We start from the raw sequence: 19,545 nt of genomic DNA, 5'->3' as shown, positions 1-19,545 counted from the left end.
AACACAAAACATTGCTTTTCATACTAAGTTGCATTGTATAATACATATATCATTTGAGTAATAACACCATTACCAAGTACTCAAACAATATATCATGAAACTAACTAACTTGATACTCTAAATCTCCAACAATCCTCCCCCATTTAGAGTATACAATATAGTTATGCATAAACATCATCATAACAAAATAATCTCATGCATAAATGAAAGTGTACAAAGACTTGAACTTCCACTTAGTATAATACACATTCCAAGCATTCGTATCCAAATGGTGTCGATAAACGATTGAACCATTAGCAACACATAATGAAAACTTGAAGATATTATACACACAAGATTAACTACTCATTTTCAATATATACTTGACACTAACTCGCCATGTGTCCATATCAATTCATAAGTGCATCAAAGCTATGCCTCACTAGCTCCTTGAAGCGGCCAAACTTCGCACTTACATAGGTAGATCTCTTAGAAAACATGCTCCTGTGATAAAGCACAATGTCAAGAGACCTATTAAGATTAAACAACCTCTTAAACATCACAGATTTAAAGAACTTTACCTTGGATGATTATATAAGTTCTTTCAATCATCAAATTAATCTTATTGAACTCAAGACCCAACATCTTATTGGGCATTAAGTTAAGATTTGCTCACTCGCGCGTGATTTCCAAAAGGCACCAATCCTAAACCGATTGCCATCCTCTTTACCGTATCTCTAGCTAGCGCCTTTGTGAAACAATCTGCTAGATTATACGTAGTTCTTACATAGTCAACAGTAATGGCACTATCTTTGATAAGTCCTTGGACATAACTATGTCTCACACCAATGTGTCTTGACTTGCCATTATACACTTGACTATAAGCTCTTGCCAACGCTGCATCACTATCACAATGTATAGCAATAGGTGATATTGGTTTTGCAACAAAGGTATCTCAAACATGAGATTCCTTAACCACTCGGCTTCTTTGCTTGCCGATGACAGAACGATAAACTCAGAAGTCATTGAAGAATCTGCAATGCAAGTTTGTTTCTTGGATGCCCAAGATATTGCACCTCCCCCAAGGAGGAATACCCATCCACTTGTGGAGGAATGATCTTCTCTATTAGAGATCCAACTCGCATCTGAATACCCTTCTAAAACCGAAGGATATCCACTGTAGGACAAACCATAATCCATGGTTTTCCTCAAATACTTTAATACCCGACGAATAGCTTGCCAATGTTCCATACTAGGATTACTAGTATATCTACTTAATTTCCCTACCGCAAATGCGATATCCGACCTAGTACTCGTCATAGCATACATCAAACATCCTATAACCCTCGCATACTCAAGTTGAGACACGGCATTACCATCATTTGGCAACAATTTTTCACTTGGGTCCATAGGAGTTGAAACAAGAGAGCAATCACTAACATTAAATTTCTTGAGCACTTTCTCAATGTAATGAGATTGTGACAAGGTCAATTTTCCATTGTCTCTCTTAATTCTTATACCTAAGATGACATCGCCTCTCCCAAATCTTTCATGGAGAATTGTGAAGATAGAAAGGATTTTGTCCATTCAACTTGTGACAAATCCGTTCCAAAAATCAACATGTCATCTACATATAAGCAAATCATGACACCATTACCGTTGTCATCAAATTTGCTATACACACACTTGTCTGAATTATTCAACTTGAATCCATTAGACAACACAACCTCATCAAACTTTTGATGCCATTGCTTTGGTGCTTGTTTTAGCCCATACAAAGATCTAATTAACTTGCACACTTTGTGCTCTTGACCTTTCACAACAAACCCTTCCGGTTGTCGCATGTAAACCTCTTCTTCTAGTTCTCCATTCAAGAAAGTCGTCTTAACATCCATTTGATGGATCACAAGCTTATGAATAGCCGCAAGAGCTATTAATAACCTTATAGTGGAGATTCTAGCAACTGGTGCATATGTATCAAAATAATCAATGCCCGGTTTTTGTGAAAAACCTTGACCTACAAGACGGGCTTTGAACTTATCAATAGTCCCATCCACTTTCATTTTCTTTTTGAAAATCCATTTACACCCAATTGGTTTACACTTAGGAGGTAAATCAGCTAGAACCCAAGTGTTATTTCCCATGATGGAATCCATCTCATCATCAATTGCCTCTTTCCAAAAAGCGGCATCTTGAGACCTCATAGCCTCATTAAACGTTAAAGGATCATCTTCCACATTAAATATATATGGGAACTTTGTCACTATGGAGCTCCTTGATCCTTCAACCAAGTATACATGAAAGTCTGGGCCAAAAGATTTTCTTTTTCTCGCCCTTTTGCTTCTCCTAGGTTGTGATGATGTTGATGCAACATTCTCATCAAGAGCTTGTTCATCAACTTCTTGATCAATGTTAGTTTGATCAAGTTCAACTCCTTGATCCATGTTTGATTGATCAACTTCTTGAACATTGGTATTAGGAGTAATGTCCTTTGGTCTAGGAATTGATGAATATCTATTTTCATCAAATATTGCATCTCTTGACTCCACAATTGTGAATTGACCAAAAGTCATTTTGTTCTATAACATAGAACCTATAGGCTTTGCTATGAAGAGCATACCCTATAAAGATGCACTCAACTCCCCTTTCACCCAACTTTTTACGTTTGGGTTCCGGCACTTTTACAATGGCCCGACATCCCCAAACTTTGAGTAACTCAAGTTTGGTTTTCTTTTATACCAAAGTTCATATGGGGTAACCTCGTTCTTTTTCATTGGAACTCGGTTTAAAATATGACAAGCTGTTAACATAGCTTCACCCCAAAAACCATCACTTAAACCTGAATAGGATAACATCGAATTTACCATTTCTTGCAAAGTTCGATTCTTTCTTTCGCTACCATTTTGTTGTGGTGTATAGCCTGTAGTTTCATGTATAATGCCAGTTGATTGAAAATAACTTGGGTCATAGAATTCACCACCCCAATCGGTTCTAAATCTTTTAAGTTTGTCACTTAGTTGCAATTCAACTTCGTTTTTATAGATCTTAAACTTATCAAGGGCTTCATCCTTAGTAAACAACAAGTATACATAACAAAACGAGAGTAATCATCAATAAAAGTTATCATGTATTTCTTGTTCCCTAAGGAAGGAGTGCTATGGAAATCACATAAATCACTATGCACCAAATCAAGCAAAGAAGTATCCTTTTCCACATTGTTTGGAAAGGATTTTCTAGTTATCTTTGTTAACATGCATGTTCTACACTTCTCTATACTTGGATCAAAAGAAGGAATCAAATCATGTTTAGACATTGAAACAAACTTCTTTAATTAACATGACCAAGTCGATTATGCCATAGAGAAGAATTGTCATTAACAACAAACAAAGTATCTTTCAAAGCATTTGAAATACTAAGTTTAAACATACTATTACAAAGATAACCAAGTCCTACAAATGTTCCACCCTTAGATAATATGAATTTATCAGCTTCAAACACCATTTTAAATCCTAATCGATTCAAGGTAGCACCGGAGACTAAATTCTTCCTAAGTTCCGGAGCATACAATACATCTCTTAAAATAAGAGGCTTTCCGGAACTAAACACTAATTCTACTTGTCCTACACCTAGAACTTTAGCCGTAGAATCATTGCCCATGTAAAGAACTTCTCCATCTCAACCTCCTTGAAAGTCTAAATAGAGACCGCTCCTTGCATACATGTCTTGATGCTCCCGAATCGATCCACCATGAACAATCATCCTGTACACAAAAGATTTCAGAAATCATACACACAAAATTCAGATTTGAATTAAGTGAAACTTGTGTACTCATACCTTGCTTGGCATGGGTTTGGCTTGACTCGCCATTCCCACCATTCTTTTTGTTCATCTTCTTTTTCCAAATGGTGCAATCCTTCTTAAAATGACCGGGCTTGCCACATTCCCAACAACCTCGTTGAGCACCTCCACCAAACTTTAGGCTTCTTCCAATTGTTGCCTTTGGTGAAATTGTTAGCCCTCTTATTAGGATTAGAAGACTCCTTTGACTTACCATCCTCCACCATGTTAACTGTAGAAGGATTAGGATTGACATCCTTTTGTCCATCTTGACCCGAATGCCTTCTTCAATCCGAAGATGGCACCCAATTGTTCAACATTCATATCATCTTTCTTATGCTTTAAGAGAATTTCTAACATCTTTCCAACCGGTGGTAATTTGTCAATTATTGAGGAAACAACAAAGGTCTCATCCATATCAATGTTGTGTTGCTTAAAACTTCCTAAAATTCTTTGAATTTCATGGAATTGCTCCATTACCGGCCTAGAGTCTACCATTTTAAAGGCATTGAAATTACTAACAAGAAACTTCTTACTAGAAGCATTTTTGGCCATGTATTTACTTTCTAGTTCATTCTAAAAGAATTTTAGCGGATTCAACAAATTGATAAATATCAAACAAATTATCGAACATACCGTTAAGGATGTGGCCACGACATATATAGTCATTATTCTCCCATTTGTTTCTCCTTCGAATTTCTTCCACAGTTTCATCATCCACTTCCTCGGGTTTGGGAGTGCTCAAAACATACGCGACATTTAATGAAGTGAGAAGAAAATGCATCTTCTTTTGCCATCTTCTAAAACCAACACCTTCGAACTTGTCAAGTTTGTGAAAATTTGCAGACACTTCACGAATTGTAGTCATCTTGTTAAATGTTACTTTTGGATTGTTAAAATGAATTACGAAATGAACAAGAGTCACAAGATGAACAATCTTCTAGGCGTGGATCACTTTTCCAAAAGTAATATTCCGACCCTATTCGTAAAGCACGGTTCACGGAATTCACCTTCGAGATACAAAGAAGAAAACAATAGTGGTCACGCTTACTATGAACACTATCAATTGAGAATGAATTTGTGAGAATTTGTGAAGATGATGAATCTCTTAGATTGATCTTTAGAGTTTGTATGCAAGAGAGAAGAAGTAGTTTTCTCAATCTCTTCCATCATATGAGAAGTCTCATATATATATACCAATGCTATATTATTTCAGAAAACCGAATCACTACATTGACAAACCGTCAAAACACGCGAAATCACGCAAAGAGCAGCGAAAACAGATGCTTGTCGCGAGTCGCGACTGAGCACTGTCGCGAGGCGCGACCAGGCTCGCGAGTCGCGAGCAGGTTTCTGCCCTGCTTCGTCTATTCCAACATTGTCGCGAGGTGCGATGTGGCTCGCGAGTCGCGACGGAGCTACTGCCTCCTCTCATGTGCTTGTGCGAGAGATTGCTGCTAGGATTGTGCGAGGCTTGTGCGAGACTTCCAAGGTTGCAAGCACTTCATAGCCACACAAAACAACACACAAAACATGCTCTTCATACTAAGTTGCATTGTATAATACATATATCATTTGAGTAATAACACCATTACCAAGTACTCAAACAATATATCATGAAACTAACTAACTTGATACTCTAAATCTCCAACATTGTTCCTTAGAGTTAAGTGCCAAGGGAACAAATTCCAACTTAGGAACAATTCTCAGTTTCTTACACGAAGCTCGTAGTACATTGCTAATATCTTTACTTATTCCTTACAAGGAAGATTTTTAGTTACACCCTAATGTAGAGTAAATCTTTTCTTGCATATATATTTTTTGTAGAGCATCTTCACTTCAATCTTGATTTAAGTCTCTTCACTTTAATCTTGATTCAATATTCTCTTTGGTGTCTTCACAAAGATTGCTCATAATATAAATAAATCAACTAATTGTTCTTTCTTTTCATGTCATATTCAAAACTCGTTTTGGATAATATTTGTGGCTTTCTCTTAACTTATGTGAGTCCAATTTCCAACTGGGCCTTCCCCTTGTTGAAACTCACATTTGATAAAGACCTTAATTCGTCTATTCTAATACTATGATAACGTTTAACGCAACTCAATTTTTTTGGACATGTTACGTACATAGGTGACAAGAAGTTTGTGATGCACACCATGCATAGAGCTATTAAACAAGCTGCAAGCAAGTGTACCTTATAAAGGAATTGGGTTGGCAGAAAAATCAGAAGATATAATAAAACTACTACTACAACAACATAAAGAGGCTGCTTATACAAGAGATGGATATGGTCTGACCCCTCTACTTCAAGCAGCCATACATTGTCATCTTTCAGCAATTGAAATTATACTTAACGAGTGTCCCGAGTGTGCTGAAATATGTTCTCCAAAGGGCGAGACAATATTGCATCTTATAAAATTTAGAAGCTACGACGAGGTGAAGAAACTTATGGAGATTCCGCAGATTGTTAACTTGAAGGATCAACAAGACGACATGGGAAACACTCCGGCATACATAGCTGTAATGAATTGCAAGGCAAGCATTACTGAAGAACATAAAGAGTTCACAATTAATGATATTGGTGTTATAAAAGCGTTACTAGAATCATCAACAAATTTCGCTATAAAAAATAAGCAAGGTGTTTCAGCTGCGGCTCTTTTTCAACAACTTGAAGCTCATTTCTCCGGTAATGTAAAACTACATGAGGTAAGAATGACATCCTTCTATGTTCTATCAACATTTATTTCTGAACTTTTTGTTGGAAAATAACTATTAAAATAAAACATCCTTCTATGTTCTATGATCCATTGTCTTGCAGTTTGATATGGACATTGACGAAAGTTTAGCAAAAATTAAACAGAAACAAAACGAGTTTCCTATATGGGACGATGTGGAAAATGCAGATATGAATTCGTTAAGAACAAGGATGGACATGTTATCGTCCTGCTTATTAAATGGAACATTGAGATTACCAGATCTCTTTTACATATTACTACGAAACCTCGATCGTATATGCTACAATGAGGTTGAAACACTTATCAGGGACATTTTAGAAAAGAGTCCTGTTCTCATATCTCAAACTACGTCTAGAGGGGACAATCTACTTCATATTATAGCGCGCATGCATCGTGATTTTGAAATTGATCCTGATGTTCCTCAGCCTCTACTATATCTAATTAAACAATGTTATGAGAGGGTTGAACATGAAGTTTATTTCTCACCATGGAGGATGAAGAATAGGGAAGGAAATACGCCTCTTCATGAAGCACTTCTATGTGCGGCACCAAAAGCTAGAGCCATTATAAGTTTTCTGATTAACTGTGATGCAAGTGTTGCTGCATATGTGAACAACCAAACTGAGACACCACTTCATGTTCTTTGTGGTAGTCAATGTGAGTTTCTACTCGACAGTTGGAACATCAATCCTTTTTTTATAGAATATAAAACTATTCATGGGACATCAAGGCATCAATTTGAGCTTTTAGTTGAGTTAGTCCAGGGCCGGCTTGAAGATTTTGGGGTCCCGGTTCTAACATAAAAATTGGACCCCTAAATTTATAAAAAATAAAGATGGAAGGTTAGAGTTCTAAAGATAGAAAGTTGAAAATCTAAAGATAAATTATTGACAAATTTATTAAGGGGGAAATTAAACAAGGGTGATTTCTTCAAATATGAAGTAAAATTTTCAAAATAATATACTACCTCTGTTTTTTTAGTTGCAACGATTAGACATTTTCCCTCTCTACTTTATGTCAAATCGCTGCAACTAAAAAAAACAGAAGTAGCATTTTGGAGCCTTTATAATTTTCGCAGCCCTGTACTGTTGGGCTCCTTGCACACCCTCATCTACCCCTCAGAGTTGGTCCTACGTTTTCAAACCTTTAGATTTAATCGTAAGTTTATTGTATACTCCTATCTTTTATAACATGGATTTAATCGTAACTCTCTTGAAACAGATAAAGTTGATGACGAGTGCATGATCAAGGAGATAATCGATGCAAATCCTTTGGCTCCTTATAGTCGTGATGCACATGGTTTCACCCCTTTACTAAGAGCAGCCAAAAGAGGGCAGGTTGACGTTGTTAAACATATATGTCAAATGTCTTCCGATTCAGCACAGCTAAGAGATGGTGAGGGTAAGACATTTTGGCATTTGATGGATATGTCAGGGGTAAGTACTGAAACAGAAAAAGAAATAGGAAGGGAGTTATACAAAATTGAAAGCATTAAGAAACTATCAAGTGCATTGGATAATGATAGAAATACACCACTTCATCTAGCTATTGTAAGCAAGAACTACAACCTCGCGCAAGTTCTTAGTGAAAACAACAAAAATAAGGTTTATGAGGAGTTGATGCAGCTGGAGAACGAGGGTGTTGATCAGTACAGTTTTCATATCCTACGATATGCACATCATCTTTCTGAACAGGTAGATAGATAAACCATGCAACTCTCATTAAACCATTGTTTGTTTGTTCAAATTTGTTCCACTTGTTGTTTCACGATTTTCATTTTATATGTCATTGATATCATTAGTTAAGTATTACTTCGTCTGTTCTGGAATAACTGAAACACTTCTAAAAAAAACTCGCACATAAACTAAAAAAGTGTTTCACTTATTTCAGAATAGAGAAAGTATTATTTTGTGTCGCTGGTCAAAGTTTGTGAAAAAAAAAATCACTACACATAAAGTTCATTACTTACCTGTTAATATACTCAACACAAAAGAAATTAAATTGCAAAAATTGAAATTCTAAACACAACAAAGTTTATTAGCTAGCGACACGTTGATATTCTTAAGAAAGAAACTTAAAAGTTGATACCCTGGATATAAAAAGTGATTGAACATAGAAATATAGTTACATATTATAATCAAATCTCACGTGATAATTATTGTTGGCATTTCTTCCTAAAAGTGTGGTCGAAGTGTAAAAACGTTTACCTTGAAGTGTAAAAACGTTTGGGTAATGATCAATTGGATCAGGATAGGGTAAAAGGCGTGCAATAGATCATATAATTACAAATTAAATATAAAGGGATTATGGCCTGTTTGGTAAAAAAAAGGCGTGGGGTAGAATTATAAGTTTGAGCTCGTATTAGAGGTTTTGACTAGTTAAATTGCTATAATTTGAATGTCTGGTAAATAGAGGTTTGAAATAGTTGATCGATTTATAAGACAATTCAACAACATATTCTAGTGATCTTAAATACTCTAACACTGTTCAAAAGTTTAACATACACAAATTTAAATTTTTTGTCACTTTTGGAGCACGAGGTGACATTCGAGGAGGGGGGGGGGGGGAGAGGTTGAATTGAGTGACAAAATCTAATCATTTTTCGCCAAAACTTTGATTTAGCATTGTGCCTAACACAATGTTATTGACTTATAAATTCTCCGATTTGTGTTTTTGCGACACGTAACACAATATGAAATCAATGAATTCAAATCATAAACACCAGAAATAACTTGGTTCAATGTCACCTCTGAGATCTACGTCCACACAAACAAACTCTTTTATTATTTGAATCCTAAAATATCAAACTCTTGATACAATATGATTCCCCCACTGCTAACTCTAGTAGTGATCTCCAACACTTAACCCTAAGTGTTGCAACTCTCTATAATTAATGAAATTACAGAAAGAATAAATCCTCAAAAGCGTGCTTCTTATTCAAGCAAATTAGAAGACAATTACAAATGATGAATAGTAACCTAAACTGATTAGAACTATGTGCTATATATTCTCTGTGACTTAGGAAATAGTTTTCATCTGATCTATCGATATCTCCGATATTTTTCTCTGAAAACGTGAGTTATAAAACTGAGTTTCAATCCTTTTTATAGCTTATATTTTGATCGAAAATCCTTCTTTAAGTTATGATTATCTATTACTCCTAAGATTAAGGGATACAACTTTTTCCTTTAAGAAAACAATCTTTATCTTCTTATATAACTTCAACTTTATCTTTAACCCTTATAAGATAAGTTTTCTCAAACCAATATTTATCTAAAACTTGATGACCAAATTAGTTTTCCTTTTATCTTTACTAACACTTCTTTTACTTGCGAAATTATTTTCCAAAACGTTTTCTTAAAATCGATTTTTACAAAAAAAATTTAAACTCGGTTTTTCTAAAATCCTTTTTCAAAACGATTTTTATAAGATCTTTCTTTAAAAACGTTTTCTTTGATAGTCTTAAATTTCGAACTAGGATTTCCTTTTTAAATAGATATATGAAATTAATAGGATTATCTATTTTCTTAACTCTAAGAAAATAACAATCATTCTGATTTCACATTTCTATTTTTCGCACAAAGTTTATCACACATTTCTAATATTTTACATTTGCTATGTACTCCATCCGTTTCCTAAAGATCTTTCCTTTTTCTGTTTAAGTGCGTTTCCAAAAGATCTTCCCTCTTTTACTTTATTCCTTATTTGGAATTTTTTTCCCTTTTTACTCTCTCATGTCCCTATCATATGGTCCACCATTAGATTATTAATTCAATTTTACTCCCTTTCTCTCTCCTACTTTAACCCCTTTTTATTTTTTTATTTATCTTAACCCCTTTCTCTCTCCTACTTTACCCACCCCACACCCCACACAAATGGATCCTCCTTCGTATATGTAGGAACAGTAACAAGGAAGATCTTTAGGAAACGGAGGTAGTATAACTAAACATGTAACAATATCTTAAACTTCCATTTCTTCAATGTCTTTAACCTTTCATAGACTTCGAATCTTGATAATCTTTCTTGCATTACTGTTACAACATACACAATATAGCATATATTGTTTATCATCATCAAAACTATATAGACATACACAACAGTCACAATATTTAAGAATTCCTTCTAATTCTATATCAAAGTTTTACAGATTTTTTTTTTTTTTATCAATAACCAGCTTTTAAAGCACTCAAATTGAAACACTTTAGAAATAGTAAAAAAACTTCAGTTTTAATTTTTTAATGTATAGTCATAAATCTCCATTTATTTTCTTCCTTGCATCCAGCTTTTCCTACAAAGAAGGTTGAATTTTATAGATAATAATAAATTAATTAAGCAACAATCTAATTAACATCAATTATTAATTAAACTGAATTTGAAATAAATACAAAACAAGGAAGAAAATTTTATTTATACTGTTGGTTGTTCTTCAGTTTCAGTGTTATAAACGATGGTTGTTGGCCGGAGTAATGGTTAAATTAGTTCTTTAAAAGAAAAAAAATATATAAGATGGTTATTTGAAAATTAGTTAACTTTATAAGGTAACTAAAGTCATCTATAATATCAGGGAAGAAAATGGTATTTTGTTATAAATTGGCAAAAATAAACTCCACATAGTATTCTAGCTTGGAGGTACACAAGCTGAAGAAGGAAGTAGGAACGGACCCCAATATGCTTTAAGATTGAGTAACTAATATTAGCAATTTATAAATACTTATACTTCCTTCGTTTTTTATTAGATGTTATACTTTTCAAATCACGGACTCCTAGGTAATTTTTGAAGAGGAGAGAGATAGAGAGAATGAAAAACAAAAGGGTCCCGTGTGAACATGTGATAGGAGAGAGATAGAGAGAAGTTATTACCCAAAATAAAAATGTAACATCTAATTTAAAACTTTTTAAAATAAAAAGTGTAACATCTATAAAAAACGGAGGAAGTATAAGTTTTAGTTCTCAAGAAAATCATGCATTTCATTCTTAAGAAAGATTCAAGTATTCCAAGGTCACCTTTTATCGCATAATTAAGTAGCTCACAAAACATTAGACATCACCTTTTCAAATTAAGAGTACAATATCCTAATGTAACACAAACACATTGTACTCTCAGACAGCGACTCCGGTTTTAGGATCATATTTGTATGTCTTTGCTAGAGCATAACCACGAGCAAGCCGGAAAACACCAGTGCCTCCAACAATAGGCATTTCTCTTTGTTCGTCCGAAACTCGATACCTCCCCAAGATACTAATGCTACTCTCATTAAACTTCTCTTGTGTGAAGGAAAGTGTTATGGTCATCAATAAGCTAGACATATCCTGATGATCGCCTGAATCAAGGCCTGCTTCACCATACATACCCTGAGCTCTACCAACGAGTTTCGAGCTTGTTTCCGGGCCTTCAGTTAATGGATCATCGATCATGACAAGGGTGCCGAATCCAACAGTTTTTTGGTTTGCTGGTCTTGCAATTATTACTGCTGTTGGGTTCTTTCCATTTGGTATGTCATGGAAGTAAAAGTGGAGTTTTGTTGTTTTTTGTGGTGTTTTAATTTCACTGATTTCTAGGGACTCTTCGGCGAAATGTGCTTGTGTTTGTGTAGTGGTGAAGAATGTAAGACAGAGAAAGAGTAATTTACAAGGGATATGATATGCCATAGTGTAGAAGCAAATTTTGTGAGCCGGTAAGAATGGACTTAAATGCCTGAAGTCTAGTACTATTTATGTAGTGACGAAGTGTAACTATGTCTTTGCTAGTAAAGATGGTCTAACATTATCTCATTTCTTCAGGTGGTAGTTGAGATATTGACTCTGGGGTGCTTTAGACCTTTTTTTCATTCACATACTTCTTTGCAACTGATTGCGATTCTCTGTCTCTCACGATAGGCCAGTAGAATATGTTGTATGTGCTATCATAATCATCACACTCCATTTACATCCTTCTACTTGTGTAATAAGGAGTGGGACCACATTCATAAGCTTGCTAGATCTCAATCAACTTAGTTGGTGAAGTGAGATAAAATGTTACTTATTTTTACGAAAAATTTGTCAAAAAAACCTCTTACAAATTCATTTTTGGAAAAAAAAATTCTCATAAAGCATTATTTGCTAAATCAAACCAAAAAAGTTAATTATTGTTGCAAGATGAAACCTCAGACCATTTTCCGACGTTGACCACTTCAATTTCCCTTTTTCTTCGATAATCACCACATAGCCACCACTACCACCACCAGCCTCCCACCACCCTTGCAACCCCCCCACTTCACCCCCATCCCAGCCCACCCCACCCCACCCCCACCAGCAGCCCCCGATCGATCCCTCCACCCCCTCAGGCGGCAACCCTCCACCCCTCCTTCGCCACTACCCTCTCTCCTCGTCCTTCTTCCCTCCCTCACCCCTCTCCTCTCCCTTCGTCCATCCCGCCACCACTGCGCCACCCAGAACCTCCCTCTGCAACCCCTTTCCCCCCGCAACTCCGCCTTCCCACCCAGCCAAGGTGTTTCCGGTGACCTAAAGCATAAAGATAGGAGAATGAGTAGTAGATAACAAAAATGGCATCCGTCTGCTTCTTCGAATCACTCCTGACTCATTCGCTCTCTTCTGCTTTACCTACCACCAATACTTCCAGACTTCAAACATCGTCGCTAGGTGGGACGGGGAAGCTACATGGGGCAAGGGTTACGGAGGGGGATCCTGGATGGTGCAGTGGTGGGGGGATCGAGGAAGGGAAAGAGGGTTACAGAGGGGGGTTCTAGGTGGCGCGGCGAGGGGGGGATCGAGGAAGCGAGAGAGGAGGGGGGAGGGGGGAGGGGTGAGGGATGGAAGAAGGGAGAGGAGAGAGGGTAGGGGTGAAGTCGGGGTGGGGGTTGCTGCCTGAGGGGGTGGATGGAGGGGTTGGGGCTGCTAGTGGTGTTGGTGGGGGTAGAGTGTTGCAGGTGATGGGGGTTGGGCTGGGATGAATTGGGGGGTGCAGGGGTGGGTGGGGGGGCTTGCGACAAGTGTTGGTATTGGTGGCTAGGTGATGATTGTGGAGGAAGAAGGGAAATAGAAGTGGTAAATGCCAGAAAGTCTATGGTGAACACCGAAAAATGAGATTAGGTTTTCAAAAATAATTTACTTTTTGGTTTATTTTCGCAAAGAATGCTTTATAAGTTTTTTTTTTCGCAAAAATGAACCTTTAAAAGGCCTTTTTTTTTGGCAAATTTTCCTACAATTAAAGGTCGTATTTTATCTAACAAAGAGATATTCAAATTTTAAGTAACATATCTCTTGAAATGAACTGTCCACATATTCCGAATATAACTGAAGTAGATGGTAAATATAACCCAAAACCATGATAACCGACAACCGACTTGACACGATAACTCATTAGCTAACGACTCAAAGACAACATATACTGTGGTAATACTTGTATGGATAGCACCCAAGTCCACTATCGGATACACATTATGTGTCTGACATGATTCCTTTTAGACGCGACCTCACCGCAGCAAGCCAAGCTGTTCTTAATGTCTGTGCAAGATGGCACTACCGGCGACTACAAAGGACAAAATAGAAAAATCTTTGCTCTAGTTAGACTCATCTCAGTCAAACACGTGTCAGCGGATTACGCATCTTGTTAGATGAAAATGGTACTATTCTGCAGGTACATTCTCTCAAACCTAAAAAAAAGATATCTCTCTCTCTACTTTCTCTCTCTAAATCCTTCACAGACATACACTAACTTGAGTGTCAGAGGGGGTTTCATCATATCCCCCCAATTGTAGCTTTCCCATCTTGGATGCCCCACAATCATTGACGGACATCTCAGAGGTTCGTCACCTTTTCAACACCGAAACAACATGGTGCTAAAAGGAGGGGCCTCCCCTCTTTGGAAGCGGACATGGACAAGATGAACATCATACCATAGGTCACGCTCCATCAAGATTCAAAGTGGACAAGGATCTTCATACCCCTTGATACCGGACCCGTAGGGGCACCTGAGCTCCACTTTAGGACGCCCGAGAACAATGTTGAGTGAACCCAGACTACAATATTCCTTAAGAGAACTCTAGTGGCGTTCCATTCAATTTGGCTCAGTTAAGTCAATTTTCTCCTAAGCAGCTGAAAACTGTAGCATCCTTCATCCAAATTTTGGCGGTCACTCCTCAGCCGAACGACACTCCTTCCCCGAATGTTGATGCCGGAAACCTTAAGCGACCACTAATTTTAACTGGCAGGAAAGCTGACGGAACTACGTTACGAAAGATTTGACCTTCACTAAAGAGGGATGTCAGTTCAAAAAGCAATTCAACCAATCTGGGTACGAGAAGCCATTGGTAGACACTGAAGAGCTCTACAATTATAACAACGACGAAAATCAGGGTTAATCCAACTGTGAGTACAGCACCACCGGTGCTAGTAACTATTCGATTGGTGGACACCTACTGATCAAACCATAACTCTCTCCTTTTGTTCCGGAAATCACAAATTATCTTATGCACAGGATCAAGATGTATTCATGCAAGTACGATGGTACTTCTAATCCACATGATCATGTTGTGGCATACTAAGGTCACATGTTCTTATACACTCAGGTGGTTGCCATCTAGTGAAGGTGCTTCGTCTACTCTGACCCGGATCGCCCAGACTTAGTTTAGGAGTTTGAAATCGGGTATTATTTCTAGTTTCTCTCAATTGTCATCTATATTCAGTACTCATTTTATAAGTAATAGGCGCCGCGAGCGCACTACTGGTGAATTACTTTCTATCAAGCAAGGTGAAATAGAAAGTCTTCGTGACTTCATTGGTCGTTTCAATGTGAAAGCGGTCTCTATTCCGCTTCTCCATCAGGATGTGACTGTCTTAGCTTTAATGACTAGGTTGAGAGAGGAGTTCGCATTCAGGAGCTATCTGCTTGCAAAACTTTCACATCACTCGGACCGATACTAGGGAAGTCCAATGATTTCATGAGAGGAGAATAATTTGAGAAAACTGCCAGTAGCCAGTACCGAGAGTCCAATAAGAGGAAGGATGAGAAGCCACAAAAGACAAGGGTCGTGACAATGATCGCAACCGAGATGAAAGAAAAGAATCTAACATAGTTAAGAAGGGAAACGATCGAGAGCGCGGTGACCGAGAGAGAAGTGAATGCAAAGATATGTTTGATGCGTATACACAACTCACGACCTTTAGGGAGCAAATATACATTATGAATAAGGAGAGTGACAAATAGCAGCGACCAAAAAAGATGTTCCATAAGAACCGTGACAAGACTAACTGGTGTGATTTTCATGGAGATCACGACCACCTGACTGAGGACTATAGGCATTTGAAGGATAATTTAAAGTAATCTCTACCTTGACTTAGTACAAAGTCCAAACGAGTGATGGTGACTTCATAAAGTTTAAGGAACAGAATGTTCAGTCTCTGATAGGGGAGATACATGTTATCAGTGGCGGCCCAATTCATGGCGGAAGTGTCAATGGGGAAAAGGCCAGTTTGAAGGACTTCATGCATCAGGTTAATTTCAGCGAAAGCTGCCCCTGGAAGAAACCACCAGCCATGTCGGTCATGTCTTTCTCTATCGAAGATGCAAAACATGTACTATATCCTCATGACGGCCCTCTGGTGGTCACTTTAAAAGTTGCAAACTATTTGATTCATAAAATCTTGGTTGATGGAGGAAGCTCTGGCAATATATTATCCCTGTCGACATTTGAAAAGTTGATGACTGAGCGAGAGCATCTGCAGCTGGTACGCTATCCGGTGATAGGATTTATGAGAGCATCGGTAAAACCTGAAGGGATTATCAAGTTGCCGGTCAGAATGGGTGAGAATGAAGATTTCAGGGATGCCATGGCGGAATTTCTGGTAGTGGATGTTTCGGTAGCATATAACACCATAGTCGGAAGGTCTTTTATTCATGATGTCCATGGAGTAGTATCCACTCATCATCTCACTATGTTGTATGCATGCTTCCAAGCAGGGTACGACAACAAAGATAAGGGGAAATCAGGAGATAGCCAAATCATGCTACTTAACGGCTTTGAAGCAACCGACACGAAGGATTCCAGTAGAAGATTTGAGTCCTCTAATGCGGAAGGAGAAGAGAGCCAAGAAAAAGGTGATGGCAGACGAGGAAAGTTCCGAGAAAAAAGATGAAAGAAGACCAGAAGATTCACCAAGGCCTAAGCATGATGGCGAATAATCTAAGCAAGAAATGTTAGTAGATGATCCTTTAAGAACGGTCGTTGTCGGAACGGACATGGACTCGGAGGTCAGGGTCAACCTGATGAATCTCCTATGAGAAAAAGCTAACGCATTATCGTTCTCAGCGGATGAGATGCAAGGAATAGACTCGAACGTAATGGTTCATCATTTGAATGTCAACAGTGCTACTCCCATTAAACTTCTCTTGTGTGAAGGAAAGTGTTATGGTCATCAATAAGCTAGACACATCCTGTTGATCGCCCGAATCAAGGTCTGCCTCACCATACATACCCTGAGCTCTACCAACGAGTTTCGAGCTCGTTTCCGGGCCTTCAGTTAATGGATCATCGATCATGACAAGGGTGCCGAATCCAACAGTTTTTTGGTTTGCTGGTCTTGCAATTATTACTGCTGTTGGGTTCTTTCCATTTGGTATCTCATGGAAGTAAAAGTGGAGTTTTGTTATTTTTTGTGGTGTTTTGATTTCACTGATTTCTAGGGACTCTTCGGGGAAATGTGCTTGTGTTTTTGTAGTGGTGAAGAATGTAAGACAGAGAAAGAGTAATCTACAAGGGATATGATATGCCATAGTGTAGAAGCAAATTTTGTGAGCCGGTAAGAGTGATGGACTTAAAGGCCTGAATTGTAGTACTATTTATGTAGTGTATGTGTAAGTGTAACTATCTGTCTTTTGCTAGTAAAGATGGTCTAACATTATCTCATTTCTTCAGGTGGTAGTTGAGATATTGACTTTGGGGTGTGAACGTTTTTTCATTCACATACTTCTTTGCCACTAATTGCGATTCTCCGTCTATACCAGTAGAATATGTTGTATTATGTGCTATCATAATCATCACACTCCATTTACATGATTACCCATTTACATAATTATATCCTTCTACTTGTGTAAAAACAAGTGGAACCACATTATTCATAAGCTTGCTGATAGGGGTGTAAGTAGATTCGAATGGATTAGATTTTGTCAAATTCAAATCCAATTCAATGTTCTTTGTAATAGAGAAATTGAGTCCAAGTCCGATTCAAATATTTTTACTTGAGTCCGAATATAGTCCAGTACGATTGTTTTAATATTTTTTTCCCTAATTAGATTCAACGATTCACAACGTTTTCTCATAATTGAATTTGAAATATTAAGGTCATTATATCCATTATAGAAAGTAAGTCACATATATATATATATATATATATATATATATAATATATATATATATATATATATATATATAGAGAGAGAGAGAGAGAGAGAGAGAGGAGAGAGAGAGAGGAGAGAGAGAGAAGAGAGAGGAGGGCTCTTGTGAAAACACTTTTTTATGTGAGAACAAATCTGGACCTTTAGATCTAATCTAATTTAACTATTCTAAATATACTTATCATCATACATGATCAACGCATGCAAAATGTATGTCATGTTCTAAATTAATGTATATCATGTTCAAAAATACTGAGCAACATGTTCTAAAACGGATACATCATGTTCTGAAACGACGTAGATCATGTTCTAAAATGATGTATATCATGTTCTAAAACGTTGTACATCATGTTCTAAAACGTTGTACATCATGTTCTAAAACGATGTACATCATGTTCTAAAACAATGTACATCATGTTCTGACCTTTTATTCTCACATATAATATATGTTCTCACTCGAAATATTTTAGAACATAATTAAAATGAATTGAAACATGTTTGAAGTAATTCAGAACATGTTTGAAAATAAAGTTTTAGAACACAATAAAATAATTTGGAACATGTTTGAAATAATAAATAACATGTTTGAATAAATTTAGAACACACTTGCAGTATTTCAGAACATCATTGAAATAATTTAGAACATGTTTGACTAAATGTAGAACATAAGTTTGATATTTTAGAACATGTATATATGTATATGTATTGATCATACTCTCATGTTCTAAAAAAAATATGTTTGTGTTCTAAATTTTAGAGTGTTCTCACATAAATATGTGTATAAGAGGGTATTCTCACTGGATCCCAGTCCTATATATATATATATATATGGGTTTTTTGTCAGAAAGGACCTAATAAAATACAAGTTTTGTGGGAAAGGACCTAATAAAATTTTTTTTGTCAAAAAGGACCTAATAAAATACTTCTGATTGTGAACAGGAACCACTTTACAAATTTCCGGCCAAATTGACCATTTACCGGCGTTGACTTTTTTTTTTACCCTAGTAGACTCATTTACAGCTCATCTTCTCTCACTTCATTCACTTTTCATTTTTTTTCATCTTCTTCAATTCTTCCATGTCTCTCCTACTTCTCTCTCCTCTCTCCTCTCTCCTCTCTCTTCTCTCCTCTGTCAAAGGCATTTATATAATTCTTCCTTTCATCTCACTACTCTTTCTATGTCAATCAAGAAATTAAGGACCACAAAACGTTGGAATTTGGTTGGATTGTAGCTAAAAGATTTGTACTTGCAGCAAAAAGAAGGGGTAAAAGAAATCACCATTGTAAAAGGCACTCAACTTTAGGTAAGCAAACTAATCCCACAAAGTTGGAATTTTGTCAACCAAGAAATTGGCTCCTATATTATACGTTTTACCCAAAATTGCAATTTAGGGTTCTTAATTTTATGGTTTTTCCCAAATCGCAAATTAATTAAGTCTGTCATTTCTCTTCTCCTAATTTTTTTTCAGATTTTGAAGGAAAATGTCTGTGAAATGTAGTTGTGGTGTCCCAATTGCAAATGTTAGATCTTGGACAAAGGATAATCCTGGGAGGTGGTTTTTGGCTTGTAAATTCTATCATCCTGAAACAGGGCACAGG

General features: G+C 36.9%; 3 protein-coding genes across 3 annotated transcripts; 1 reads left to right on the top strand and 2 right to left on the bottom strand.

Moving 5' to 3' along the window:
* Nucleotides 1–5,984: 5,984 nt before the first annotated feature.
* LOC125495116 (uncharacterized) lies at nt 5,985–8,260 on the top strand. The gene is made up of 3 exons (XM_048639839.2): nt 5,985–6,525; nt 6,638–7,211; nt 7,776–8,260. The coding sequence occupies exons 1-3, from the start codon at nt 6,268–6,270 to the stop codon at nt 8,258–8,260; spliced, it is 1,317 nt and encodes a 438-aa protein (XP_048495796.1). The 5' UTR covers nt 5,985–6,267.
* A 3,284-nt stretch (nt 8,261–11,544) lies between these two features.
* LOC104906322 (dirigent protein 2) lies at nt 11,545–12,274 on the bottom strand. Its single transcript, XM_010695058.4, has one exon. The coding sequence runs from the start codon at nt 12,201–12,203 to the stop codon at nt 11,655–11,657; it is 549 nt and encodes a 182-aa protein (XP_010693360.2). The 5' UTR covers nt 12,204–12,274; the 3' UTR covers nt 11,545–11,654.
* Nucleotides 12,275–16,857: 4,583 nt separating this feature from the next.
* Nucleotides 16,858–17,325, bottom strand: LOC104884876 (pterocarpan synthase 1-like). The gene has a single exon (XM_010669578.2). It carries the CDS (start codon nt 17,323–17,325, stop codon nt 16,858–16,860), a length of 468 nt encoding a protein of 155 aa, XP_010667880.2.
* Between the last annotated feature and the right edge of the window lie 2,220 nt (nt 17,326–19,545).

Source organism: Beta vulgaris, chromosome 2, assembly GCF_026745355.1.
Source record: "Beta vulgaris subsp. vulgaris cultivar EL10 chromosome 2, EL10.2, whole genome shotgun sequence".
NCBI classification, from domain to species: domain Eukaryota; kingdom Viridiplantae; phylum Streptophyta; class Magnoliopsida; order Caryophyllales; family Amaranthaceae; genus Beta; species Beta vulgaris.
This window is presented reverse-complemented; position numbering and strand designations above follow the sequence as displayed.